This window comes from Cuculus canorus, chromosome 16, assembly GCF_017976375.1.
Source record: "Cuculus canorus isolate bCucCan1 chromosome 16, bCucCan1.pri, whole genome shotgun sequence".
In the NCBI taxonomy this organism is placed as follows: domain Eukaryota; kingdom Metazoa; phylum Chordata; class Aves; order Cuculiformes; family Cuculidae; genus Cuculus; species Cuculus canorus.
This window is the reverse complement of record NC_071416.1, coordinates 3,902,326-3,926,133: the sequence shown is the minus strand read 5'-3', so window position 1 is coordinate 3,926,133 and position 23,808 is coordinate 3,902,326. Positions and strand designations below refer to the sequence as shown.

General features: G+C 49.9%; 1 protein-coding gene across 1 annotated transcript in view; it reads left to right on the top strand.

Annotated features, from left to right (window-relative positions):
- The window catches only part of CHMP4B (charged multivesicular body protein 4B), a 30,389-nt gene extending 29,546 nt beyond the window's left edge, over window positions 1–843 (top strand). Inside the window, exon 5 of the mRNA XM_054081811.1 lies at window positions 30–843. Within this exon, the coding sequence (XP_053937786.1) occupies window positions 30–97 (68 nt within the window). The 3' untranslated portion in view covers window positions 98–843. The remainder of the gene's footprint in view (window positions 1–29) is intronic.
- The last annotated feature ends 22,965 nt before the right edge of the window (window positions 844–23,808 follow it).

The window sequence follows — 23,808 nt, the reverse complement described above, 5'->3', positions numbered from 1 at the left end:
ACTAATTTGTTTTCTTTTAATTTTTGCAGCCAAGAAGAAAGAGGAAGAAGAGGATGATGACATGAAAGAGCTGGAAGCTTGGGCAGGAACCATGTAACCACAGCAGTAACTGGCTGGAAAAAAAAAGACTTTGATTACCTATTCTGGGTGCAAATGTGTTGTGTTGAGGAGAAAGCATAAGCAAAATGTCTTTATCTTTAATTTTAACCCAAAGCAGTGGGAACTGCATTGCTGTTTTCTGCCTAGCATGGTCTGCACAAAGGAAAGAAGGGGAGCAGGGGGAATTGCCTGCAGTTTATACAGTTGAATTTCTGTAAAAAGGTATTTGCAAAATCAAACATTCAGCTTTTGGACTGTATTGCCACTGCTGGATCTTCATCTTCAGAAGTTTGGGCCATATTGAATTGAAATAAGCTGAAAAATACTCTGTAATTTTAAGTCAGTTTTAGTGTCTCTAGGAGTCTCGTAAGGCATTTAAAAACCAGGACAAGTCGTAAGCCACCACCGGCTTCTTATTGTGTTTAGGTGCAAGAATGCTTTAGGTTTTTAGTTCTTCGCAGTTCTATTTATATCCCTCAACTGATGTGTGGCGAGCCTTGTGTCTGTCACCGCAGCAATGTAGTCACTATTCCCATTTTAATTGGTGATGATGATTTGCAATTGGCAAATGCTCTTTGGAAGTAGCAAAGATTTAAATTTGAGTTGTACATTTTTCTACATAGCACTACAGTGTTTATTGCTTTTTTGTGATAATGGATAACCCGTTCAGATACATGCACACAATTATTTTAATTAAGAAACTACTATGGATTGCACTGTATTAAATATCTTGATTAATTTTCATCTGTGGCTGCTGTTGTCAGTTCTTTGTGATATTTAAGTGATCTGACTATAACTTATGTGCCATTTGACCTCTTTTTACACAGTTTAAAGCTGGCTGAGCTTTGGTTGTACCTTAGCTGTATAAACTACAGTCTTAGCTGAGCAAAACTACTGCTGTTTGCTTATTGTAATAGTATTCTGGTCCACCTTGTCAAAATCCCCACACTAAGGAGATGTCAAAGCTGAATTAATAGTAGAACCACAGGCTTAGGGGCAGAGCTGGGAACTCTCTTGTCATGGAAACGATAGCTGTTATGCACTGTGCTACTGTATTTTAAATCATATTATAGAGCTGTGAGTGAGCATCTCGCATGCGGTGCGGTGTCTTAATGGAAGTGTTCAGGTGTATCTGGGAGAGAGGGAAATCCTGTAAGCACTGTTAATGCTTATAGGGTTACTGATGGAAAAGATGAGGAACTGACAGAGGCACCACCTGGCAGCCCAGCTGTTTCCTGGCCTGTGTTGTCTTTCCTGTTCATTGAGCCAATGGCTTTAACCCAAGGAAGAACCCAGCGTGCACAGCATGAAGAATATACAGCAATGAGTGTGTCTCATGATTCCTGGTTACTTTTAGCCAGACAGCTGGGACAGCCTGGGTTCTTACAGCCTATTTTTTCATGATTATTTTAATAAATGATGGGGTAGTTTCTTAACCCTACAGTTTATTGATAGGTCTGAGCACTGATCACCTCTCTGCTTTGACTGTCACTGAATTCCTTGATATGTTGCATAATATCAGTGAACAGCTAAAATGCTTAGGGTAAAACATTTTCCTGCCTTCCTCAGACCCATTCTGTGGGCAAAACTTACCTATAAGGAGCACTGGGATGCAGTGTAAAAGGAAGCAGCTCTTGACTGCCAGCAGGCTTTCTGTAGCTGTGCACTCGCTGCCCAGGATTGCCCTGACCTAGGAAAGGCAGTTTGGTTCCTGCTAGAAAACTATGAGGTCTGACACAAAAAAACCCAAGACTGTGCCTGTAACTCTTTTTATGTAATGATTGTAGTTGATTTTCTTAATTCACCTTCACAACAGTTCCCTTCTCAGGAACTGACACAGGGCTGCACACGACGCTACCAATGCTCAAAGCAATTCTGCAGATAGTTTTCTGAAAGGCTGTGAGGGTCTCCATCAGTTTTGCTTTCACATCTTCTCCTGACAAAAAATGGGTTCCTTTTGAGCACCATCTGGATCTCTGGGAAGAGGGAGAAGTCACAGGGAGTTTGCTTTGTGGACAAAGTGTTGTGGGCTGGTACGTTGTCTTGATGTGAACTCGCTGTTCACTCTTGCACGCTGGCATTTTCTGACCGACGATAAGAAAACATCTCTGTTTGAACACGTGTCCACCCGTACAGAGTGAAGCGATCGAGCTGAGCCTTGTCTCACTGTGACAGGTCAGAACATGTTCTATCTCTCCCCTCCCACTCTTGGTTCTTGAGCTGTAGGGTTAATCTTATTTTTGTGTGGGACCTTGCATTCTCAATTAACTTGCCCTCATCAGGCTGCTTAATTTGCAGCTGCATCAGTGTTTTCTTGTAGAGCTGCTGTTTTGTGTTAAAGGTTACAAGCAGAAAACGGATCCAGATATTTTCAATTTGTGGTTAATCCTTGTTTTTTCCTATAGGGAAGGTAAAAAGCGTTATCAATGTTGCATGAATGTATGAGACTGACACATTTAAAGTAGGGCAAAAATGTAGTCTGGGCTTATGGAACTTGTTACTGCTTTTCCCTTCTAATGATTTCAGCACTCTGCAGAAGGGGTGGCTGTTATCTCTCCTCTGCTGGCAGAGAAACCAGGACCTTGCCTTTGTACTTTGACACTTCAGCCAGGAGTGGCAGGAAAGTGTTTTGTATTTATGCTGTGTATTCAAGTTGGGGGAATCAGAAAAGAAATTGCTGCATGGTGGCTGCCCAAAGGCTTAGGGTTTCAAAGTGTCTGTACCGTTAGACCAGAGTGAAGGCGGGGCCAAAGCGGCTGAGGTGGCTTTGCTTTCAGTGCTGTGGCTTATAAACCTCGGCAGCCGTCCTCCTTGGGGCTGGAGGGCACTTGTGTGGTACAGCAGGTGGTGGGCTGCTCTCTCTGGGAGTAGTGGAAATCCATAGCTCTACCCAATACCGCTTTATGTGAAATCCATCATTAGTGCCATCACATCTTGGCCTTTGCAACATACATAAATGACTTCTCTGTGCCTTTCCTGGTCTTCTCTCCAACAGGTGGAGACTGTTTCAAGGTACAGCCAGGTAACAGCAAGAACCTTCAACGTGACCTTAAATAGGCAGGGAATAAGTGGGGACTCTGTTAGCCACAGGTGCAAATTGTTCACCAGTTGTTTAACTCATGAGCTGTAAGCGAATTACCTTCTTGGTGCAGGTCAGTAGTGGGCTTTTGGGAAGCACTTCATGGCATGAGTGGTCACAGCTCGCTGAAGAGTGCTCAGCCTTGTCCACAGCTCTGAGTGGAGTGGGAGCAAAGAGGAGCCTTGTGCAGAGTTCTTCCTCTGTTCAACCCCACCACGGAAACCCATCAGATTCTGCTGCGACGCTGCAGCTCCTCCATTCCCAGGCACAACCCCTTCACCTCCCAAGGACACCTCCATCATCCTGCACATCGCTGGTGCCAGGTGAGTGGTTAACAGCATGGGGCATCCAAAAATTCAGGGCAGTTTTTGCCTGGCCACAGGGTGTCTGCCATCCCTCAGGGCGCCCCAGGGATGCTGGCACCCCTCAGAGCAGCGCAGGCTCTCCACACCTCTGTGGGTACCCGCAGGATGTGAGAGCCTGGTGGGTTACTGTGATAAAGTAGCTTCATCCCTGGAGGTACTGTTACTAGTTGCAATTCTCTAATCCCTTTGCAGACGTATACTTAAATCCTGACCCTTTCATTAAAACTGATCAGCTTATTGCAGCCTCTGAACACAGCCAATTTATGAAATTAGCCTGCCTGTAAGGATGAGTTTCTTCTCTCTCAAGAGGTGTAATACCACTAATCGATATAATAGGTTAAACCCTTTTATTAGAACTCTGCTGAGATGATGTGGAGTTTGACATTTGTATGCTGTGCTCAACACTCCCTTCCTCCCCTGCTAGTTATTTTTATCATTATTTTGGTTCTTATGACAAAATTGCACTCTGTTCATCTGGAAAGCTCTAACCCCTCCAAATCCTGCTTGCGTTCGGCTTACGCTCAGCCCTGTGGCAAATAAAAGAATGCTCTTGACTTAATTTTCAAATGTCAAGGTCCATTAAATCAAAGAGATGCTTTCCAAACCTTGTGGCTCTCTGCAACCCATCTCCATTCCACTGTCCGCTGCCTCCAGGTCTGCTGGATGTCTCCTGAGCTGGTCAGCTGGCGGAATGCTGAGGCTCCATTTTAGGGCATTATCAGAGGTTTTCCTTTGTCTTGCCTGCGCTGTGGGAACTTAGTAGCGTTGTCCAACACATCATTTGGAGCTGTGGCCAAGGGCATCCCTTGTTGGCTGTCCCATGGGTGCGAAGGAGGGATGGTTGCCCAGATCCATCTGTGTCTGGTGCCAGCTCGGTTCACCCTTCTGCTGTTCTTAGGTTTCTCCTGCCCGTTGCTATTTGCTTAGCTATTCCCCTGCCCTCATGCTCCTGTTCTCATTACCTGCTATGCCGACAGGGTGAAGTCCCCCATCCTCCTCCGTGACTGGCTCCTGCAGTGTGAGGGGGTCTTGCCAAGGGGTCTGAAGAGCGTTCAGTGGGCAGGATGGACATCACACACAGGGCCAAACGACCCAGATAGATCTTCCCCATCCATGGTGAGTCTTTAAGATCAGCTGCCTTTGCAGCTCCTGTCCCCAGCTGGAGAGGCCATTCCCGGGGAGGGTTGGGGACAACTCTCCATGGGGACACCCCTGTCCCTAATACCAAACCCTAATCCTAACCCTTGCCCCGAGCTTAACCCTGACTCTAATGGCTCTCCACGGAGAGTTGGTTGTGGAGAGTTGTTCTTTCCCACCCCAGAGACTCCTTATTGGCACAAGGGAGGAGATGGCTTTGGGATTAGATGGCACTGAGACTTTCAGGGTTCTTTGGGGTAGGCAGCACCTCAGTTTAAAGATCCTGAATGTCCCAGGAACCATGGGGTTTGGACTGGGTTATGAGGCACCACCGAAAATGTTGTCCTGCTGCCTTGGACTGTTCCATCCACTCTGTTGTGCTTGTGCAGCAGGAGGGCCATGTGTGCCCCTTCTCCAGGCTGGACTCTGCCTGCTGCAGAGACCATGCAGGCGGGATTTGCGGCAAGCAAGAGGATGAGACCAGCTAACGCCATCCGTGCAATCTCTTGCTCGAACACTTGGAGGCAAAACTGCATTTCTGGACTGATGTGCTGACAGCACCATGTGCTGTGCGGCTGCTGCTTCCCGGCTGGGGCTGGAGCTCAGGCACGGCAGGGGCTCCTGCAGATCCTTCCCGGTCTGCCCTTGACCTTCTGGGAGACACTGACCCCGCTGCTGGGTGCTGCCTGGGAGCAGGGCACAGGGTGCTGCCCGCAGGCTCCATCCTGCTGTGACGGGTCGGGGTGTGATGCTGCTGAGCAGTGAAGTGTTGGGATGCTGGTGGTGCTGCTGAGGGCATCGTGCCAGCATCACCCATGGCCCATCAGCCAGAGATCCTCCTGCTCTGGGAAGCACCTCTCACTGAGGTTTGCAAACACAAAACAGTCCTGGTATCTCTGTCCTGAACTCTCTTAAACTTCTGTGAGTTAGAGACTAATATTTACATTCTGGGAGGGGGTGACTGCCTGCCAACTGGTAACGAAAACCATTTTTTTCCCACTTAAATTTTCATTTCCTTCTTTCCCCGAGGGTACAGCCTGACTCCTGAAAGGCTCCTGTGCCCTTTTCCAGTCACTTGGCTGCTTTCCCGTGCACACAACAACCAAATGGAAACCTCCTCGCTCAGCCCCTTCAGCCGAGGCCGCTGGGATTTGACCATGGGGATGCTGTGGGTGCGCAAATGAGCAGCCACAAGGTAGTGGATTCGCTCCCCAGAGAGTATTCTGGAGAAATGTGGCAGGAAAAAGGCTTATCCAGGAAGGATTACCAGCAGAGGGCAATGCTGTGATGGATTTTCATCTCTGTGCAGTTTGGCAGATATTAAACCAGAGCTGGTCCAGCTTGGGAGGGGATGGAGATGGATGGTGGGACTGTAGTCCCTTTGGCCCTTTCAAACTGCCTCAGCCCTGATGATGTTTCTGGGAGGAGGGAGGAGGCACCTTTCTTGCTGGGGCATGAGGCTCAGAAATTCCCAGCACCTCCATCCCCATCAAGGACAAGGGGGAATGGATATAAACTGGAGAGGGGCAGATTTAGGCTTGATATAAGGAAGAATTTCATCACCATGAGAGTGGTGAGGCACTGGCACAGGTTGCCCAGGGAAGCTCTGGCTGCCCCATCCCTGGAGGTGTTCCAGGCCAGGTTGGATGGACCTTTGAGCAGCCTGAGCCAGGGGGAGGTGTCCCTGCCCTTAGCAGGGGGGTTGGAACCAGATGATCTTTAAAGTCCCTTCCAACCTGAACTATTCTATGATTCTATGAAAATCAGGTTACAAGTGGCAAAATGCAGTGGGGTTACACCAAATACACATGATGTGGAGCAGAGAAAAGCATCCATGTTTGCATGAAAGATTCTAAAAGGAAGGAGCTGAGTGTATTAGGACTCAGAGACTAGAAAATCATTATGATGAGCAGGGAAATCTCAGGGTGCTTGGATGGTCATACATGGTCCTAGAACCGTTTGGGTTCGAGGGACCTTAATGATCATTCAGTTCTACCCCCTGCCATGGGCAGGGACACCTCCCACTGGATCCGATTGCTCCAAGCCCCATCCAACCTGGCCTGGAACACCTCCAGGGATGGGGCAGCCACCACTGCTCTGGGCAGTGGTGATCTCATCTCAGCACTAAGGGGGATCTCATCTCAATATCCCCTTTTTCAACTTGAAATCATTCCCCCCTGGCCACCTGGTGCCTTCTCATGCTGAGCTGATGGGCCGTAATGTGACTATTCAGGGATGCAAAGGGATCCTGCAAAGTAGTTAGATGTTCTTTTTCAAGTGAGTCTGCACCCACATCTCACCGTGCCTTTGCTCTGCTGGGGTCGTAAAGTCTTCTGCAGTGCCAGTGACTTGATCTCCCCGCCAAGTTGTGCTGGAAAAGCAACAGGCATTTTCCTGCTTCGGCTGTCTGCGGAGGTGATGGGGTCTCATCCAGTGAAAGCGGCATTGGGTTTGGGAGCACAAATGCTATCCTCTACTGGGCTGGTAGCTTCTTTGAGCATCCCTGTGCGGGATTGGCTTCAGCTCCTGGATACTGGGCTCCATTTTCTTGCCCTTCAGCACTGGGGCTCCCAGCCAGAGAAGCAGCACCTTCCCAAAAGCCTCTGATGCTTTGCTGTCCTTGCTTTGCTCTCTTACTTCATGAAGCAGCAGCACACGATGGTCTCTTTATTCTCTGTTAAGGGAACAAGAGCTGGGGAAGATCTGTAATCAGCTGAAGTGCTGAGTGTAGGAGGAGGCTGTGATCCATGCCTGCAGCTAGAGAGTGATGCTGCTCCAGACACCGCAGAGGTGCTCCTCATCCCTGGCTGTTCCCAGCAGAAGCAGGGAGCAGCTCAGGGATCAGCTCTCTACATTTATGCCTTCTATTTCCAGTGGCTGCTCCTAAGGCACAGCCCTGTCCCCAAACTTAGGAGACCCTGGTGGGCTTCTGCTCTGCATTTTCCAAGACAGCACTTGTTTGCCTTCCAGGGAAGAAGTTTGCCTTGTTCCTCCAAAAAATGTCACAACAAGGTTGGTTTTGTCATAAAAAAATATATACCTCGTCTTCATTATGAAGTGGACACACACTCTGGCATCAGTTATAGAGAAAGAGTGTTCCTAGCCCTGACATTGAGGGCTGGAGTCAGAAGATGACTTGCTGGTAAGGAAATAGCTGGAGTAAACTGTCCTCGGCCCCCTTGGCTGTTTGAGAGCAAAGCCGAGAGCAGGTCCCAGTCACCATGCTCAGCCCCTTTGATGATGAATGGATGGGCACGATCAGCTGCTGGTGGGAGGTGTCACCACTTTCTGATGACTCCTGTTTTGAATGAGGGTGTTGGAATGAACTTGGCTGATGGCCACTGGTGTGAAGTCATCATAGAACCATAGATTCATAGAGTGGTTTAGGTCAGAAGGGACCTCAAAGCCCATCCAGTTCCAACCCCCTGCCATGGGCAGGGACACCTCCCACTCGATCAGGGTACTCCACAGCCCCATTCAACCTGGCCTTCAATCCCCTCCAGGGATGGGGCAGCCACCACTTCTCTAGGCAACCTGGGTCAGTGCTTCACCGCCCTCATCATGAAGAAATTCTTTCCAAGATCTCATTTTCATCTCCTCTCTTTCAGCTTCAAACCGTTCCCCTCATCCTCTCCCTGCACTCCCTGATCAAGAACCCCTCCCCAGCTTTCCTAGAGCCCTTTTCAGTATTGGAAGCTGCGCTAAGGTCTGCCCTCTCTTCTCCAGGCTTAACAATCCCAATTCTCTCAGCCTGTCCTTGTATGGGAGGTGCTGCACCCCTCAGATCATCTTCGTGGTCTCCTCTGGCCTCACTGTAGCAGACCCATGTCCTTCCTGTGACTCCAGGATTGAATGCAGGGCTCCAGGTGAGGTCTCCTTTCCTGGTCAAGGCTCGTGGCTTTTGGGGCACTTGGCCAAGGTTGTTCACGTTCCTCCTCCTGTTCTTCCCCATTGGCTTCATCACATCCAAGATGCAAGAGCCATTTGTGAGGCTCTGAGCAATGAAATCTGTTCTACTGTGCCTGTACCCCAGTTGGAGCATCTCTTCTTTCCCTCCCCAGCCCGTCAGAAGCCACCCCGGGGTGATGCTGGACTCTGGTGTTCAGCACAGCCTCTCCCAGCTCTTGCGCTTGCCCCTGCCAGGGAGGGATGGGTCTCAGCTCTACCCTACCAGCAATGACATGGAGAAAAAGGTAAAATGCGCTTATTTGTTGCAGGGAAGACACAGTCCAAGGCTTTTCTCTCCCCCACTGGCTATGACAGTACAATTTATGCCTCCCTGACGGTTAGGAGGGCTATAAAGAGGCGGTGGTGCAAAGCAGTACCGTGAGGCAAACTGATCCATGGACTAAATCCTATGCAGGTTCATTATACACTGAGTGGATCTGGCTGTGATTTGGGGTTATGGGGAGCCCTTCCATCCCTCCTCACCCTTGTGAGACAGAGGCTTCACGAAGCTCAGCGTGGGTTATGTATCTGCTTGGCTTGGGACTGGGCTGTGGCCCTCGCCCTTCTAGTAGGGAAATCATCAGCTGATGGTTGATGGCACAGGGGGGTCAGGTTCGTTGGTTCATGTGGTTTATGGGTGAGGAAGCCAAGGCACGGAGCAGAGTGCTGCACAGCCACTGTCTTGTCCAGGGCCATCTCATGCTGGGTCAGCATCGTGACCGGCAGCGCATCCCCCTGTGTTGGTGTTAATTAACGCTCCCAGACCTTTCTCTCCTTCAGCTCTGCTGGAAGATGAGAGAGTGGAAATTTGCCATATGGTTTCTTGATGGCACCTTGCTATAAGTGGAGCTATTCCAGATACAAATGAACAGTTTTAAGCAGTGAATGTGAAACCCAATGGCAATGGGACGTTCTTTGCCTCTGTGACACTTTCCCTTTGGCAGAAACCTGTGTGACCGCATCCTCCGCCCAGTTGGGCACAATGGGCACAATGGGCACAATGGGACTGAGCGGTGTTGGGATGCTGAGCCTGAGGGCATCACCGGAACAGGAAGACTTTGCTTTGCACAGGGAGAGATAAATCATGTGCTTGCTTGAGTGGAGCATTGGAAGCAGGAAATGCTGTGCTGACCATCCCCAAAGTGGGAGCCCAGCTTCTGGGAGAGGACCCATTGCAGTGTCGGAGCCATTCCCTCTGGACATCTAGAAGATGTGCCAGCTCTGGGGCTGTTGTGTGCAACAGAGGTAAAGGAGAGGTTGCTGGGCTGATTGTTGTGGCTGTGCTGGGGCTTTCTGCAGCCTGTGAGACCCGTAACCACTTTTTCTGTCTTGTCCCAGGCAACTCTTCTGCTGGGTCTGAGTCCCTCAAGCAGCACATGTCCATCCTTGTCCTTGCCTGGGTCTGCTCCTCTCTGACTGCAAGATACAGAACAGAAACCTTTTGACTGACTTCCACAGGGGCTATTTTTGGGCACAGGGAGGACACAGAAACCTCCCAGCGCCAGGCGAGATGTGCATGGAGGTAGGGTTTCATCCCCATCACCCTGTGTGCAAGGAGAACAGGAGCATCCCGGCCGTGTCTTTTCAGGATCTGCATTAACAGACTGCTGCCCACAGGCACGAGCTGGGGAGCGAGTGCTAAAGCTCTGCGATGGGACACATATCCCCAGAAGAGAATGCCGACACGTGTCCCACTGATCGAGGAGGTGCCTGTGAGAGGATGTGTGGGGTGGGGGGGAGGGCAGAGCCATCTGTCACTGCTTTCTAATTAACATTGGGTTTGATATGAAAATGAAATCTGACTTTTGCATTAATTTTTTGCTAATTATTTACAAAAATTTTGGATAACTGTCATTGTGTTGTGCAGAAGTGATATCCAGTGGCCAGCTGGTGGGCGCTGAGGTGGCTGTGGTGATGGGCTCATCAGCTCACTTGCCTGTGGGACCAAAGCTGCTGGGTAGCAGGTGGCCTCAGGTCCACCACATCAGCAGGGGCTTTTCGGAAAGGTTCACATCCCACAGCACTGGGATAAGGCTTGGGAATGTCTCTGGGCATTGACAGCAGCTCTCCTTCACTCCAGATGTCCTGGTGTCATATGCTGGCATGTGCAGGGCTGGGAGAAGGAGGACTCATGGGTGCGTCCTGTGGGGCATCCAAGCCCCTGGAGAGGGTGTGGGAGGGGTCTGGTGATGCATCCTGGGGCTGGGATGGGGCTGAGGGACAGCAGTGTGGCTGTCGCCCTGCTGGGGTCTAAAGAATCAACCAATTTTGAGCATCTGTTGATGAGCAGAAGGGGCTGCCTCCACCAAAATGTCACATCTCCTACTGTGACAGTGGGAGCTCCAGAGGCTCAGCCCCTTGGAATGCCAAACCTGTGACTGTGTTCGGTGTTGCTACCAGGTGCTGTGGCCAGGTTGCTCATGCAAGTGGCTCTGACGGCCGCACAGCCACCCATACAATCACAGAATCATAGAATGACTTAGGTTGAAAGGGATGTTAAAGATCATCCAGTTCCAACTCCACCGTCATGGGCAGGGACACCTCCCACTGGATCCCTGATTCCCAGCACTGTTCTCCTCCTCTCAACCTACACGGCTGCTGCCTTGGCTTTGCTTTTCTCTCTGAGTCTGGGTCACACTGTGAGAAGAGCATCCTTGAGCTCTCCCCAAGCATGGCCTACAGGAAAGCTGGGAAGGGGCTTTATATCAGAGAGCGCTGGGATAGGATGAGAGGGAATAGTTTTCAGCTGAAAGATGGGAGTTTGAAATGAGATCTTGGGAAGAAATGTTTCCCTGTGAGGGCGGGGAGGCCCTGGCCCAGGTTACCCAGAGCAGTGGTGGCTGCCCCATCCCTGGAGGTGTTCCAGGCCAGGTTGGATGGGGCTTGGAGAAACCGGATCCAGTGGGAGGTGTCCCTGCCATGGCAGGGGTTGGAACTGGATGGGCTTTGAGGTCTCTTCCAATCCAAATCGTTCTGGCATTCTATGAAAGACAGTTGCGTCCATTCTGAAGTTCTCTTTTTTCCAACACTTGGGTGTTGTTTCAGAATTACCTGCATTTAGTGCTGCTGTGCTGCTTGAGAGGCAGATTGTGGAGCTGGGCAGGACTGAGCTTCTGAGGTGGTGCTGGAGAGTAGAAGGGATCTGCTGGGGTGCAGGACAAGGTGCACGAACTGATCCTGCCGTGCCCTCGGTTCTGGCTGTTGCTTTTCCCTTCATTCGTACAAAGCATGTACTCAGATTAGCTCACCCTGCTGAACATATTATAGGTTGCTGCTTCTCTGCACCGGCCAGCTCTGTGGCTGTAGAGTGTGTCATTCAAAATCAATTTACCTGAAGTTAAAATACAAAGGAGGGGGAGAAAAATGAAAAAAAAAAAAAGCCCTTTCTGTTTAACAACTGGTGATGCCTCAATAGCCACCACCGTGGGCTGCCCACGGCTTTTCACAACCTGATGTCTGACATTATTTCTTAGCCTCATTCAGTGCAGTTTTACCTCAGGCGTGAGCAAATATTGACAAATCTCATATAATCCTGCTGGTACAGCGCGGGGGGACGTCACTTTGTTTGCAGCCTGCTCAGTACCATCTATATCCCCTGGACAGGAGCCAAGGGACACAAGAACAAAGTTAAATCAGAAGAGCAAAAGGACAGGGGAGCAAAGAGGATGGGGGTGCGTGCAGTTCATTGGGTGTGGTTTTTGGGGTCTGAGCCTGCTCCTTCATAGAATCATAGAATAGAATCATAGAATAGAATCATAGAATAGTTTGGGTTGGAAGGGACCTTAAAGATCACCCAATTCCATCCCTCCTGCCACGGGCAGAGACATCTCCTACTAGATTGGCTTGCTCACAGCCCCATCCAACCTGGCCTGGAACACTTCCAGGGATGGGGCAGCCACAGTTTCTCTGGGCAACCTATTCCAGTGCCTCACCACTCTCACAGTGAAGAAATTCTTCCTTATCTGTAGTCTAAATCTGCCCCTTCCCAGTTTTAAGCCATTCTCCCTAGTCCTATCACTACAAGCCTTTGTGAACAACCTCTCCCCTCTGGGCTGTCAGAGCTGGGTGGCTGTAGGTGCATCTCCTTGTGGGCCTCCCTTTGCGTCCGAGGGCTCTGGTTCTGCTGCAAAATCCTCCCTGGCACATCCATGGTGTGGTTTGCAGGGGACCAGGACGTGGGGATGGGCCACGGCTCACAGACCCCACGCCAGGCTGGGCGCTGAGGGTGCTGCAGCCAAGCTCGATGGGAGGAAGCATCGATCAAGTGGGCAAGCAGGGAGAGTTTTGCTTTGATATTGCTGCTGGCACAGTCTCTAGCGTTCGCTGTTGGAGAGTGTGACAAATATTCTACACCCACCGGTTTCATCACTCACCTGTGGTTTATTCCCTGCTACCAAACCAACTCACGGTGAGGTCAGGAATTGCTACATCTGTTCCTTCCCAGCACCATGTTATTGCTTGGAAGTTCTTTGGCATACTTTTGTTCTACCAATCCATCGAAAACCAATTCTGGGTCAGGAAGAGTGATGGGTATGTCAGGATGGAGACCCAGCAAGTGCTGCAGTATCTCCTGGACAGGTGCTGGCAGGTTCCCAATCCCTCCTGTGGTGGCCAGCGAGGAGCTGGGGACCATCCTTGCTGTGGCTCCGGGGCTTGGGGAGCAGAATGACATTGTGGGCATGAACTTAAGTCTATTGCCTTGAACTTGAGCCGAAGGTTTTGACAGAGGCAAAGGGGAAGATCTTCTCTTCTTCTTATCCCCATGGAGGTGGCAATGGGTGCTCAGAGTTCGTGCTGCTGGTGCCATCACAGACATGAAGCAGAGTCAGGGCAGGATGAGCCCATTGCAGGATGAGCCACGGGGGGAAGAGTGATATTTAGGGGACTGCAGCACTTCCCCTGAACCCCACCAGACCCCAGACACTGCTTTTTATTTGTCAGCATCACAAGTGCTGAAAGGGGCCATCTCCATAAAAGAAGTGTGCTTTTTATTCAACCAGGCAACCAAATTTCTCACCTGCATCATCCACAGCATCTTCGCCCTACCCAAATTCTGCTGCAGCAGAAACCCAAGGGAAAGGTGCTGGGGCACCGAGACAGATGTGCGGAGCCGGGAGTGATGGATGGATGGGCGCCTGGCAGGAGGATGGCAGTGGAAGAGAAAGCTGATTTCAATCGACTGGTTAATGACTTCATAAAGTCAGTGACTTGTTGGCAGCGCCTGGCAGTTCATTTTTAACAGCAAAACTCCAGCGCTCAGCCCCAAAGCCAGCTGCCTCGGAAATCCAAAACTCAATAAGCAGCTCTGGGGCTGAAAATAAGCTTGGTGTGCTGCATCCCTGCCATCCCCCCGTCCCGATGGAGGAGTCATGCTTTTCCACATGGTATTTGCTCAGAAGTCGGGACTTAGATTAATCTGTTTGGGATCCAAAAGAGCTGGGAACAAATGGCATCTGTGGTTTGACTTGGACATGGCATTCATTTTCTTACTGGATCCATGCGCTGTTACTCCCGGCTCACCCGCAGCATAGGGTGGATCAGGCAGTGGCAGAAGCTGTCTCAGCCTCTGTTATTCCCTCCCCAACACCGTATCCCGTCCTCTCAATTAAGATGGATCGTTTCTCTCATTGCTTATCTACAGCACATATCTTGAAACACTTGTAATATAGTTTAATCTTTTTTGAGTCCCACTGTGTTGCTTGGCGGAATGCTGCGTATTACCACTAATCTTCCTGATCTCTGCTCATTTAATTATCGTACTCCACACTTCACTCCCTCCTTCTCCCACCCCCAGATCCACAATCTGTGGTGGCTTCCTAGCATGGGCAGAAAAGCTGACCCTGCAGCTGGGGCTTCATCTCCAGCCTTATACTCTGGCTTTAAGGTCTAAATTCTCACCTTAAATATGTTTAAAGGCTCCCTTCAACCTGTCCGTAACCTGATCCACACCTTTCCAGAGGAAGGCAACAGAGCTGGGGAAGAGTTTGGAGCCCAGGGGTTGTGGGAGCAGTGAGGGCTCTGGGGCTGTTTAACCTGGAGAAGAGGAGGCTGAGGGGAGACCTCATCGCTCTCTGCAGCTCCTGAAAGGAGGTTGTGGGGAGGTGGGTGCTGGGCTCTGCTCCCAAGTAACAAGGGATACGATGAGAGGAAACGGCCTAAAGTTCCACCAGAGGAGATTTTTTTTGGATATTAGGAAAAATTTCTTTATGGAAAGAGTGATGAAGCACTGGAACCGGCTGCCCAAGGCAGTGGTGGAGTCCCCACCCCTGGAGGGGTTAAAAAACTATGTAGCCATGGCACTTTGAAACATGTCTTAGCAGGCACAGGGGTGTTGGGCTGATGGTTGTACTGGATGAGCTTAGAGGTCTTTTCCAACCTTAACAGTTCGTGATTCTAGGATTTCTAGGTGTCCCTTCCTGTGACACCCCCTGCTCCCGCACCCCACAAAGCATCACAGCTTCTCCTGCAGGTGAGGCTCATATCTAATGAGGTCCAAAAAGCAGGATAAAACAGTCATAAGGGCCTCCTGCTTTGCACTAACTCTATAAATTAATTATGGGCACACGTGCAAAAAAGCATTTCTGTATTTAATCAGCCTGGTGGCGAAGGGCTGCGGTATTTCAGCAGCTTGGGCTCGCGGTTATGGAAATGTGGGGTTACAGCCGTGGTGAGGAGCTGGCCACAGAAGAAAATTCTCTTCAGCGCGGCGGCGTGTGGTACTACATACTAATTAAGACAAATGTAATTACCCAGGTTGCAACTCATGCTTAACAAATTAGAACCAAAACATGAAGAGAGAGGAAAAACAGGCTCACGACTTTGAAAAGCACAGAGCCCAGACGGGAGTATGGGTATTGTCTCAAGTCAGTGACTCTCCTGGAGCTCATCCTGGGCACAAGGGATGGTTCCTCAGCTTCCTCCCCAGTCAGAAAGTCACTGCTGCAAGTTAAAAGGGCAAAAAGGAAAAGAAAAAATAGAATTATAGAATGGTTTGAGTCAGAAGGGACCTCAAAGCCCATCCAGTTCCACCCCTGCCATGGGCAGGGGACATCTCCCACTGGATCCAGTTGCTCCAAGCCCCATCCAACCTGGCCTGGAACACCTCCAGGGATGGGGCAGCCACCACTGCTCTGGGCAACCTGGGCCAGTGCCTCCCCACCCTCATTGTGAAGACTTTCTTCCTAACGTCTAATCTAAATCTTCCCCTTTCCAATTTAAAGTCATTCCCCTCATCCTATCACTCCATGCCCTCCACAGCTCCTTAAAGGCACTGGAAATATTAAAAGGGCAAAGAAAATAGACAGATCTGTTTGTGTATTGAGAAATTGTGGTGAAAAAACAAACCAATTGTCCCCGGGACTTTGCAAGGAGCAAAGGACAGGGACAACGAATCTATGTTCTTTTCATCTAAGAGAACCCTGTGTTTCCTTAGAGACCAGTGCTGGAGACACCAGCGCTGGGTGTCCCAGCGGTGGTCATGCTGGTGGATGGGTGGATGGGAGGAACGCTGCCTCGGTTGCTGCAGCAGCGCCGGACTCTCTGTTACCTATGGCAATTCTGGCCTCTTGCTTCTTTTCTTGCTGGCAGGTGGATGTCCTCCATGGATTCACTGCTCTCCTGGGCAGGTCATTGAAGGAGTTTAATGCAGGCTGCATTAAAAATCTCATCGTCTTTATGCACAGCCATAAACTAATCAAGGAAAGCTGAGCTCTTAGTAAAAATCCCGAGCTGGATCGATTTGAACTTCAAGCTTTAATTTTTATTAGATTGTCTGATTTTTAGCAGATAAATCAGGCTTTACTTTTTCTCAGAAAGGAGATGCTGGTGAAAGTTTAATGCACTGATTGTGGCTGGGCACCGGTGAGGATGGTGGGACTGAGTTGCTGAACACTGGAGCAAGATGCCCAGGGAGGTGGTGGAGTCCCCATCCCTGGAGGGATTTGAAAGAAGGGTAGACGAGGTGCTCAAGGACATGGTTTAGAGGCAGGTAGGAATGGTTGGACTTGATGATCCAAGAGGTCTTTTCCAACCGGTAATTCTATGAGTCTATGATTCTATGCTGAGCTCTCCCATGGCCATATCTGATGGTGGTGTGTGGGGATGCGTGGGTGGTCCTGAGCTCAGTGCCCTGCCTTGGTGTATGTGAGCTGAGCGTAGATCCCTAGTGAGTGTCTCACTTGATTCCCTGGCTTGGACAAGCTGCTGTTGGTCTACAGCCTGGTCTGGTGCCAGTGTCCTGAACCAGAAGCAGGCTGATGGGAAAAGGGGTTTTGGGAAAACAAGTTTCAGTGAAGCCTTTCAGTATTTGGGGTAATGTTGGGAAGAGATGCTGAATATTTCTTATTGCCCTGGAAATGCTTAAAGAGGCTTTTGAATGTGGAACTGAGAATGAGTAAACCAGATGGAGAACTGGTTGTTGCCCAGAAGTAGACATTGGCTTTAAATTGGAAGGGGGAAGATTTAGATTAGGCATTAGGAAGAAACTCTTCACGATGAAGGTTGCCCAGAACAGTGGTGGCTGCCCCATCCCTGGAGGTGTTCCAGGCCAGGTTGGATGGAGCTTGGAGCAACCGGATCCAGTAGGAGGTGTCCATGGCAGGGAGTGGGGCTGATCTCCTGTAAGGACTGGATGGGATTCTCTGGGGCTGCTCTTCTTGGAGCCCCCCTCGCTTGGCTGGGCTCGGCAGGAGCGGGGCTGCATTCGCCATCCTGTAGTTTCCACTCACAAAGGGGTGTTTGCCAGGGAATGTTAGAAAGCAGATTAATGAGCAAGACATTAAGAATTAAACCAATAAAAATCTCCACAGTAAGTAGAGCTGCTGTCAAATGGTGTTCCCGAGGGAGATAATATCCCTTCCCCCTTAATTTCTTAGTAAATCCATTATGATTAATGCTATTATGGAGGAAACACTATTATTACAAATACATCGATGATGGTAGAGCTGCAGAATTAATAACACTGACTATTCCTTAACTAACTAGCTACTGTTTTCAATAGGTCCCTTATCCAAATGCATTAAACTGAGCCTTACGTTGCACTGTTTGCTGGGCTGTTTGTTGCAAGGACATGAAAAGAGAAGCATCTCCTTCCTTTTTGCCAAAGCCACCTCTCTGTGGCACCATCAATCAGCTGAGCTGTGTGTTGGTTGGTGTTTTCTGTGGAAATCCTGGGAAGATGGTAGTGGAGAGTCCTGTGGTGTTGGAGACCGGCACCAGCTGAAGGAAGAAGTGGAACCAGGGCCTGGCATCTCCATGTGATCCTCAAGACCTGCCCGTGAAGAGGATTTGAGAGGCCACCACAGCCCATGTGGACCTGCGCCATCTTGGGAATGTGCTCATCTCTCCCTCCTGGCTTCAGAGTTTCTCTGAGGATTTTCCGACAGGTTTTTTATTTTCCTGCTTTTCCCACCTAGTACAGAAATTCAGTTAGCAGGTGACCTCCTGAGCTGATGTTCTGCTTTGCCTGTTGCTGGTTGGCAATCCCACACTGGGAGATCCTGGTAACTGGCTGCGTGTCGAGCTTCACCAAGACAGTGGTGCCTGCTTAGTCAACAGGAGCTGGAAGGAGACAGGTGAGTTGAAATTACTCAACACACTGACGCTGTGCAGGTGATCAGGATCTTGGAGACCCTTTTCTCACCTTGGGAAAGCCATCTACTTGTTGTCAGGTAGATGTGGGAGTTGTAGGAAGCCTTAGTTGTTATTCAGCTCATCCCATCCCAAAGCAGCCTAAAGGCCTGGTGGGGCGAGGCAGTCACCTGCTGTAACTGGAAGAGTGTCACCCGCTCCGTGCCACTGTCACATCAATGATGGTGTCCTGCTCTGCACCATTAGGCAACTTCTTGGCAATTGCAGCACTATGGTAATTTGCCTGACAGAGGTCTTCTGGGGGCTGAAAGGCAAATAGAACCGTAGAATAGTTTGGGTTGAAGGCACCTTAAAAGTCATCCAGTTCCAATCCCCCTGCTGTGGGCAGGGACATCCCACTGGCTCAGGCTGCCCAAGGCTCCATCCAGGCTGACCTTTAACACCTGCAGGGATGGGGCAGCCACAGCTTCCCTGGGCAAACCTGTTCCTGTGTCTCACCACTCTCATAGTGATGAAATTCTTACTTATGTCTAGCCTAAATCTGCCCCTCTCCAGTTTATACCCATTCCCCGTTGTCCTATCACCACAAGCCTTTATGAACAGCCCCTCTCCAGCTTTCTTGTAGCCCTTTCAGGTACTGGAAGGTCACTATAAGTTCTCCTCAGAGCCTTCTCTTGTCCAGGCTGAACAACCCCAACTCACTGAGCCTGTCCTCCTATGGAAGGTGCTCCAGCCACCTGATTGTCTTTGTAGCCTCCTCTGGACCTGTTCCAACAGTTCCATCTCCATCTTATGTTGAGGATTCCAGAACTGGACACAGTACTCCAGATGAGATCTCACAAGAGAGGAACAGAGGGGCAGAATCCCCTCCCTCGCCCTGCTGGCCATGCTGCTTTGGATGCAGCCCAGGACACGATTGGCCTTCTGGGCTGCAAGCGCACATTGCCGGCTCACGTTGAGCTTCTCATCAACCAGCACCCCAAGTCCTCTGCATGGCAGCTCTCAACCACATCATCCCCCATCCTGTGTTGAAATTGGGGATTGCCCCGACCGAGGCGTAGGACCTTGCACTTGGCCTTGTTGAAGCCCATGAGGTTCTCACAGGCCCACCTTTCCATAAGCCCCGTAAAGTTGGGCAGGAGGTTGGACAGACAGCTCAGAAGCTGTGTTTAGGCTGGAGAGGATCACTGCCGCCTGGCCGAGGGCCTGGAACTGGGCTGGTACTGTATCACTTCTGTCAGCACTGCCACTGCTCCCCACGTCCCTCCTCTGCACAAGCGTTGCCGTCCCTGTGGAGGCTCTTTCCCTCCTCCATCCCCCATCCGCTGCTCCTCCTGACACAAACAGATCCTGATGCTGCCGGAGGGCTCCTTTCAGTGCCTTCCAATTAACACCGACTTAAAATTCAAATGCAAATAAAGTTTTCATTTCCTTAATTAAAATTATTTCCTCGTTAGATCTGAATAATGGGATTTGAAGGATTGAAGTAACGGGGACGTGCCTGGCCGTGTCGGAGGGGACGGAGGCACTGGTGAGCAGAGCTAGAGCCCAGGAACGGTGGGACCATGTCCCATGTGTTGGGGAGATGGAGCAGCTGGACCTCAGCATCCCTCACCCCTCTAGTGAGTAAAATTCACCTGAGTGGCAGCAAAAGTTGCAAATAACTTGAAGATATCAGTTGAAGCAATCCGTTGAAGATAACGGATTGCTCAGCCCAAAGCCAGGTCCAAGGGGGTGTTGGAGTAGTTGGGGGCTGATCCGTTCTCACTTGCTCTGTGGGGCACCAGAGGAGTGGGATGCTGAGCCATTGGCCAATGTGGAATCAGATTATCCCCGACCTGAACCGCTCAGATTAACAGTGGATGGGATGGGCTCCCTGTCTGCCGTTTTGCCCCCAAATTTCCCTGCCCCAAAATAACTCTGTTTTTCTGTGTGCAGGTTGTTTTTCTCAGCTTGGCCCTGGTGCTGGTGAGATGCAGGAGATCCATGTATCTGGGCTCCGGTATAAGTAACTGTGGAAAAAAAGGGAAAATAGACGATGAAGAAGAAGATGATGATGATATAAAGTGAATTTAATCAGCTCTTGCTGCCCATTCACCCTCCAGTGCCTGGACTCCTGGCTAGGAGGTGCTGTAGGAAAGAGATAGATCAAATCCACTCTGATCTGACTGAAAGACTACTGAGTGAAAGCACAGACCTTCAGACTCTGAACCTCTGAAACATCCCTACGGCACTCTCTGCCTGTCTCCTATCTGCTCCCAGTCTCTTCCTAACATTGTACCGTTTTTCGAAGCTTTTAATGTATTTATTTAAATTAATAATAGTTTGCCCATTAAACCGCTGCAGATCAATGAGTTATTCTTGAAAGAGGCGAAGAGCCTTGCATGAACGGCTCTAGAGAGAATTTATTAGCTTGTGTATTTGTACCTCTTGCATCGCCCTTGTTAGATGCTGTACACGGGATGATTTATACAGATCACTGCCACTCGCACCAATCCAGCCTGGTATAATTCAAAAGCAATTGCGTAAATCTTTTATTAATTATTACTGAAGTATTTATGCAGTGAAGGGATGGCTTCGTGTGAATTGTCAGCTTTTTTTTTTACCACCGGTTGCTGCATTGACAAACATTTTTGGGTCCCTAAAGCACTCTGCGAACAGGATGAGCAGGAATGGCCAAATCTTTGCCCCCCTGTCAGCCTGGTCCAGGTTTGGGGCTGCAGCCTCCAGCCCAACAACAGCGCCTTGAAGCGCTCCTCCTTCAAATAATGAGCAGGTATCCTAATTAATCCTCATTTCCAGCGGCAGCTGAAACGAGCTCCATGATGAGCACAATGCCATTGGATTCAGATGAACTGTGCTTTGGTGGGAATTCAATTACACAATTATTCCTCGGTGAACATAATGCGTTTTGACGATACAGTAGTTTCAGTGCTAATGAGATGCATTTTAACGGCTGTGAAGACTGTATTTCTCCCTGCACTTAGTACACAGGATCCACATTAATTACAGTTTCAGTGGAGAAAAACCCACAGAGTTACTACCTACATTTTACTCCTGGTAATAGCAGTTTCCTTGCATTGCCAGGAATATTATGGATTCACTTTTAAGCCACATTTTATACCAAACAACTTGATTGTGGTAGCAGGGAGAAAACAACTCTGCTTTCCTTCGACTGCTCAGTCTGTCTTGTAAAAGGGTCATTTATAGCAGGAAGATGAATCCGATGCATTTGAGTCAGAACATCCTTGGAATGAGAGCATTTATGGAAGTTGCTTTAAAGTTTTTTTGTAAGATATGTGGGACTCAAAGCTGAATTCATAGAATCATAGAATCGTGGAATGGTTTGGCTCAGAAAGGACCTCAGAGCCCATCCAGTTCCACCCCCTGCCATGGGCAGGGACACCTCCCACTGGATCCTGTTGCTCCAAGCCTCATCCAACCTGGCCTGGAACACCTCCAGGGATGGGGCAGCCACCACTGCTCTGGGCAACCTGGGCCAGGGCCTCCCCACCCCCACGGGGAAACATTTCTTCCCAAGATCTCATCTCTATTTCCCATCTTTCAGTTGGAAATTGTCCCCCCTCATCCTCTCCCTGCACTCCCTGATCCAGAGCCCCTCCCCAGCTTTCCTGGACCCCCTTTCAGGTACTGGAAGGTCGCTATAAGATCTCTTTGGAGCCTTCTCTTCTCCAGGCTGAACAACCCCAACTCTCTCAGCCTGTCCTTGTACAGGAGGTGTTCCAGCCCTCAAATTATCAGCTCCACATCCTCCCTGTGCTCAGGACTCCAGAACTGCACACAGGGCTCCATGTGGGGTCTCACCAGAGTGGAGCAGAGGGGCAGAGTCCCCTCTCTCGCCCTTCTGGTCCCACTGCTTTGGATACAGCTCAGGGCATGGTTGCTTTCTGCGCTGTGAGCGCACAGTGCTGGCTCATTTTGAGCTTCTCATCCACAAGCACCCCTGAGTCCTTTTTTTTCCAGGGCTGCTCTGTCAATTAAACCAGCAGCTAACTGGCACACGCATAGTTGCACACGTTGCCCCTGGGTTGGGGGCTGTCATCAGCAGGAGCACATTCCTCCGGGGCAGCCCCTGGCCCTGAAGCAGTGAGGAAAATCACAATTGCTTTAATCTAAGGAAGAAGCACATTTTCTCTTTGATGTTTTATTTGAGAGTTTTCAAACTCTCAAGCTTGGAGTGCAGAGTTTCCCTCATATTTTTTCTGTACGAGTTGGGCATGGCAGGAGGCCCCACTGTTGCTGTGAGTCACAGCAAAACCCCACTTTGGGCCACAGGTTGTGTTTCGTGAGTTAAACCGTGCTGTTTGCCTGCATCTCTGGTGCACGGGGAGGAGAGCAGGCAGGTGCAGAGCAGGAGGCAGCTCTTGTGGGCAGGAGATCACAGAATCACAGAATCACCAGGTTGGAAAGGACCCACTGGATCATCGAGTCCAACCATTCCTAACACTCCCTTAAACCATGTCCCTCAGCACTTCATCCACCCGTTCCTTAAACACCTCCAGGGAAGGCGACTCGACCCCCTCCCTGGGCAGCTGTTCCAGTGCCCAATGACTCTTACTGTGAAGATCTTTTTCTGATATCCAACCTGAACCTCCCCTGGCGGAGCTTCAGGCCATTCCCTCTTGTCCTGTCCCCTGTCACTGGGGAGAAGAGTCCAGCTCCCTCTTCTCCACAACCTCCTTTTAGGTAGTTGTAGAGATGCTGATGGTGGGGATGCAGCAGCATCACGAGCCGCTGGGCTGCATCCAGCTGGCGAGTGCAGAGCAGCCTTAGAGCTGCTCTCATGCCCTAAAGCATTGGTCTTGGGAGTTTATACCCTATTTCTTTCCAGTCGTTCCCCTTTCCCCACACAGCAGTTCAGGCGGAGAGACTGAAGCAGACAGCTCGGAAAAGCGAAGCAGTTCTAAGCTGCGTGAAGCATGTGTTTGATGAGAAGTTAGCAGTCAAAAGTACTGCAGCGATATTTAATAAAAGATTGATCAAATGCATTGTAGCATGTGGTACAAATCACTCCGTGACCTTCATTTAACATCCATGCCTTGTCTGAATAGCTGGAAATCATTTGTAGCCTTCTATAACGCACCTCGGCAACTGTCTGGGAAAATAAAGAAACAATTATTTCTGTTAATCATTCATGTCTTTATTTAAGTATTTATGCGTCTCCCTTCGTTTAAAGTTCCCCTCCCTCACTGAGCAGGGGAGAACCCCAGCTGTGCTGCCGAGCACTGCAGCCGGGCTGTGAACCGGCACTAAGGTGGGTGACAAAGGAACAAGTTGCTCATCAGCCCAGCGAGGCAATTAGCATCTTGCTTCTCTGGCCGGGGGAAATGGCTGAACAGGCAAGGATGTAGTTGCTGTTGAAACTCCTTGAATATTGTGTATGGTTAAAAATGAAATATCATGCCCAAAGTCTTACTGAGCTTCCCTGAGGAGCAGCAGGAGGAGAGGAGGTGCTGGGGTCCATGGCTGGTGTCAGTGGCAGGGACAGGAGAGGGTTTGCATGGAGAAATGGAGAGAGAGAGATGCTTGGAATCTGCACCAAGGGGAGGGCATTTGGGGGAAATGTCGGAG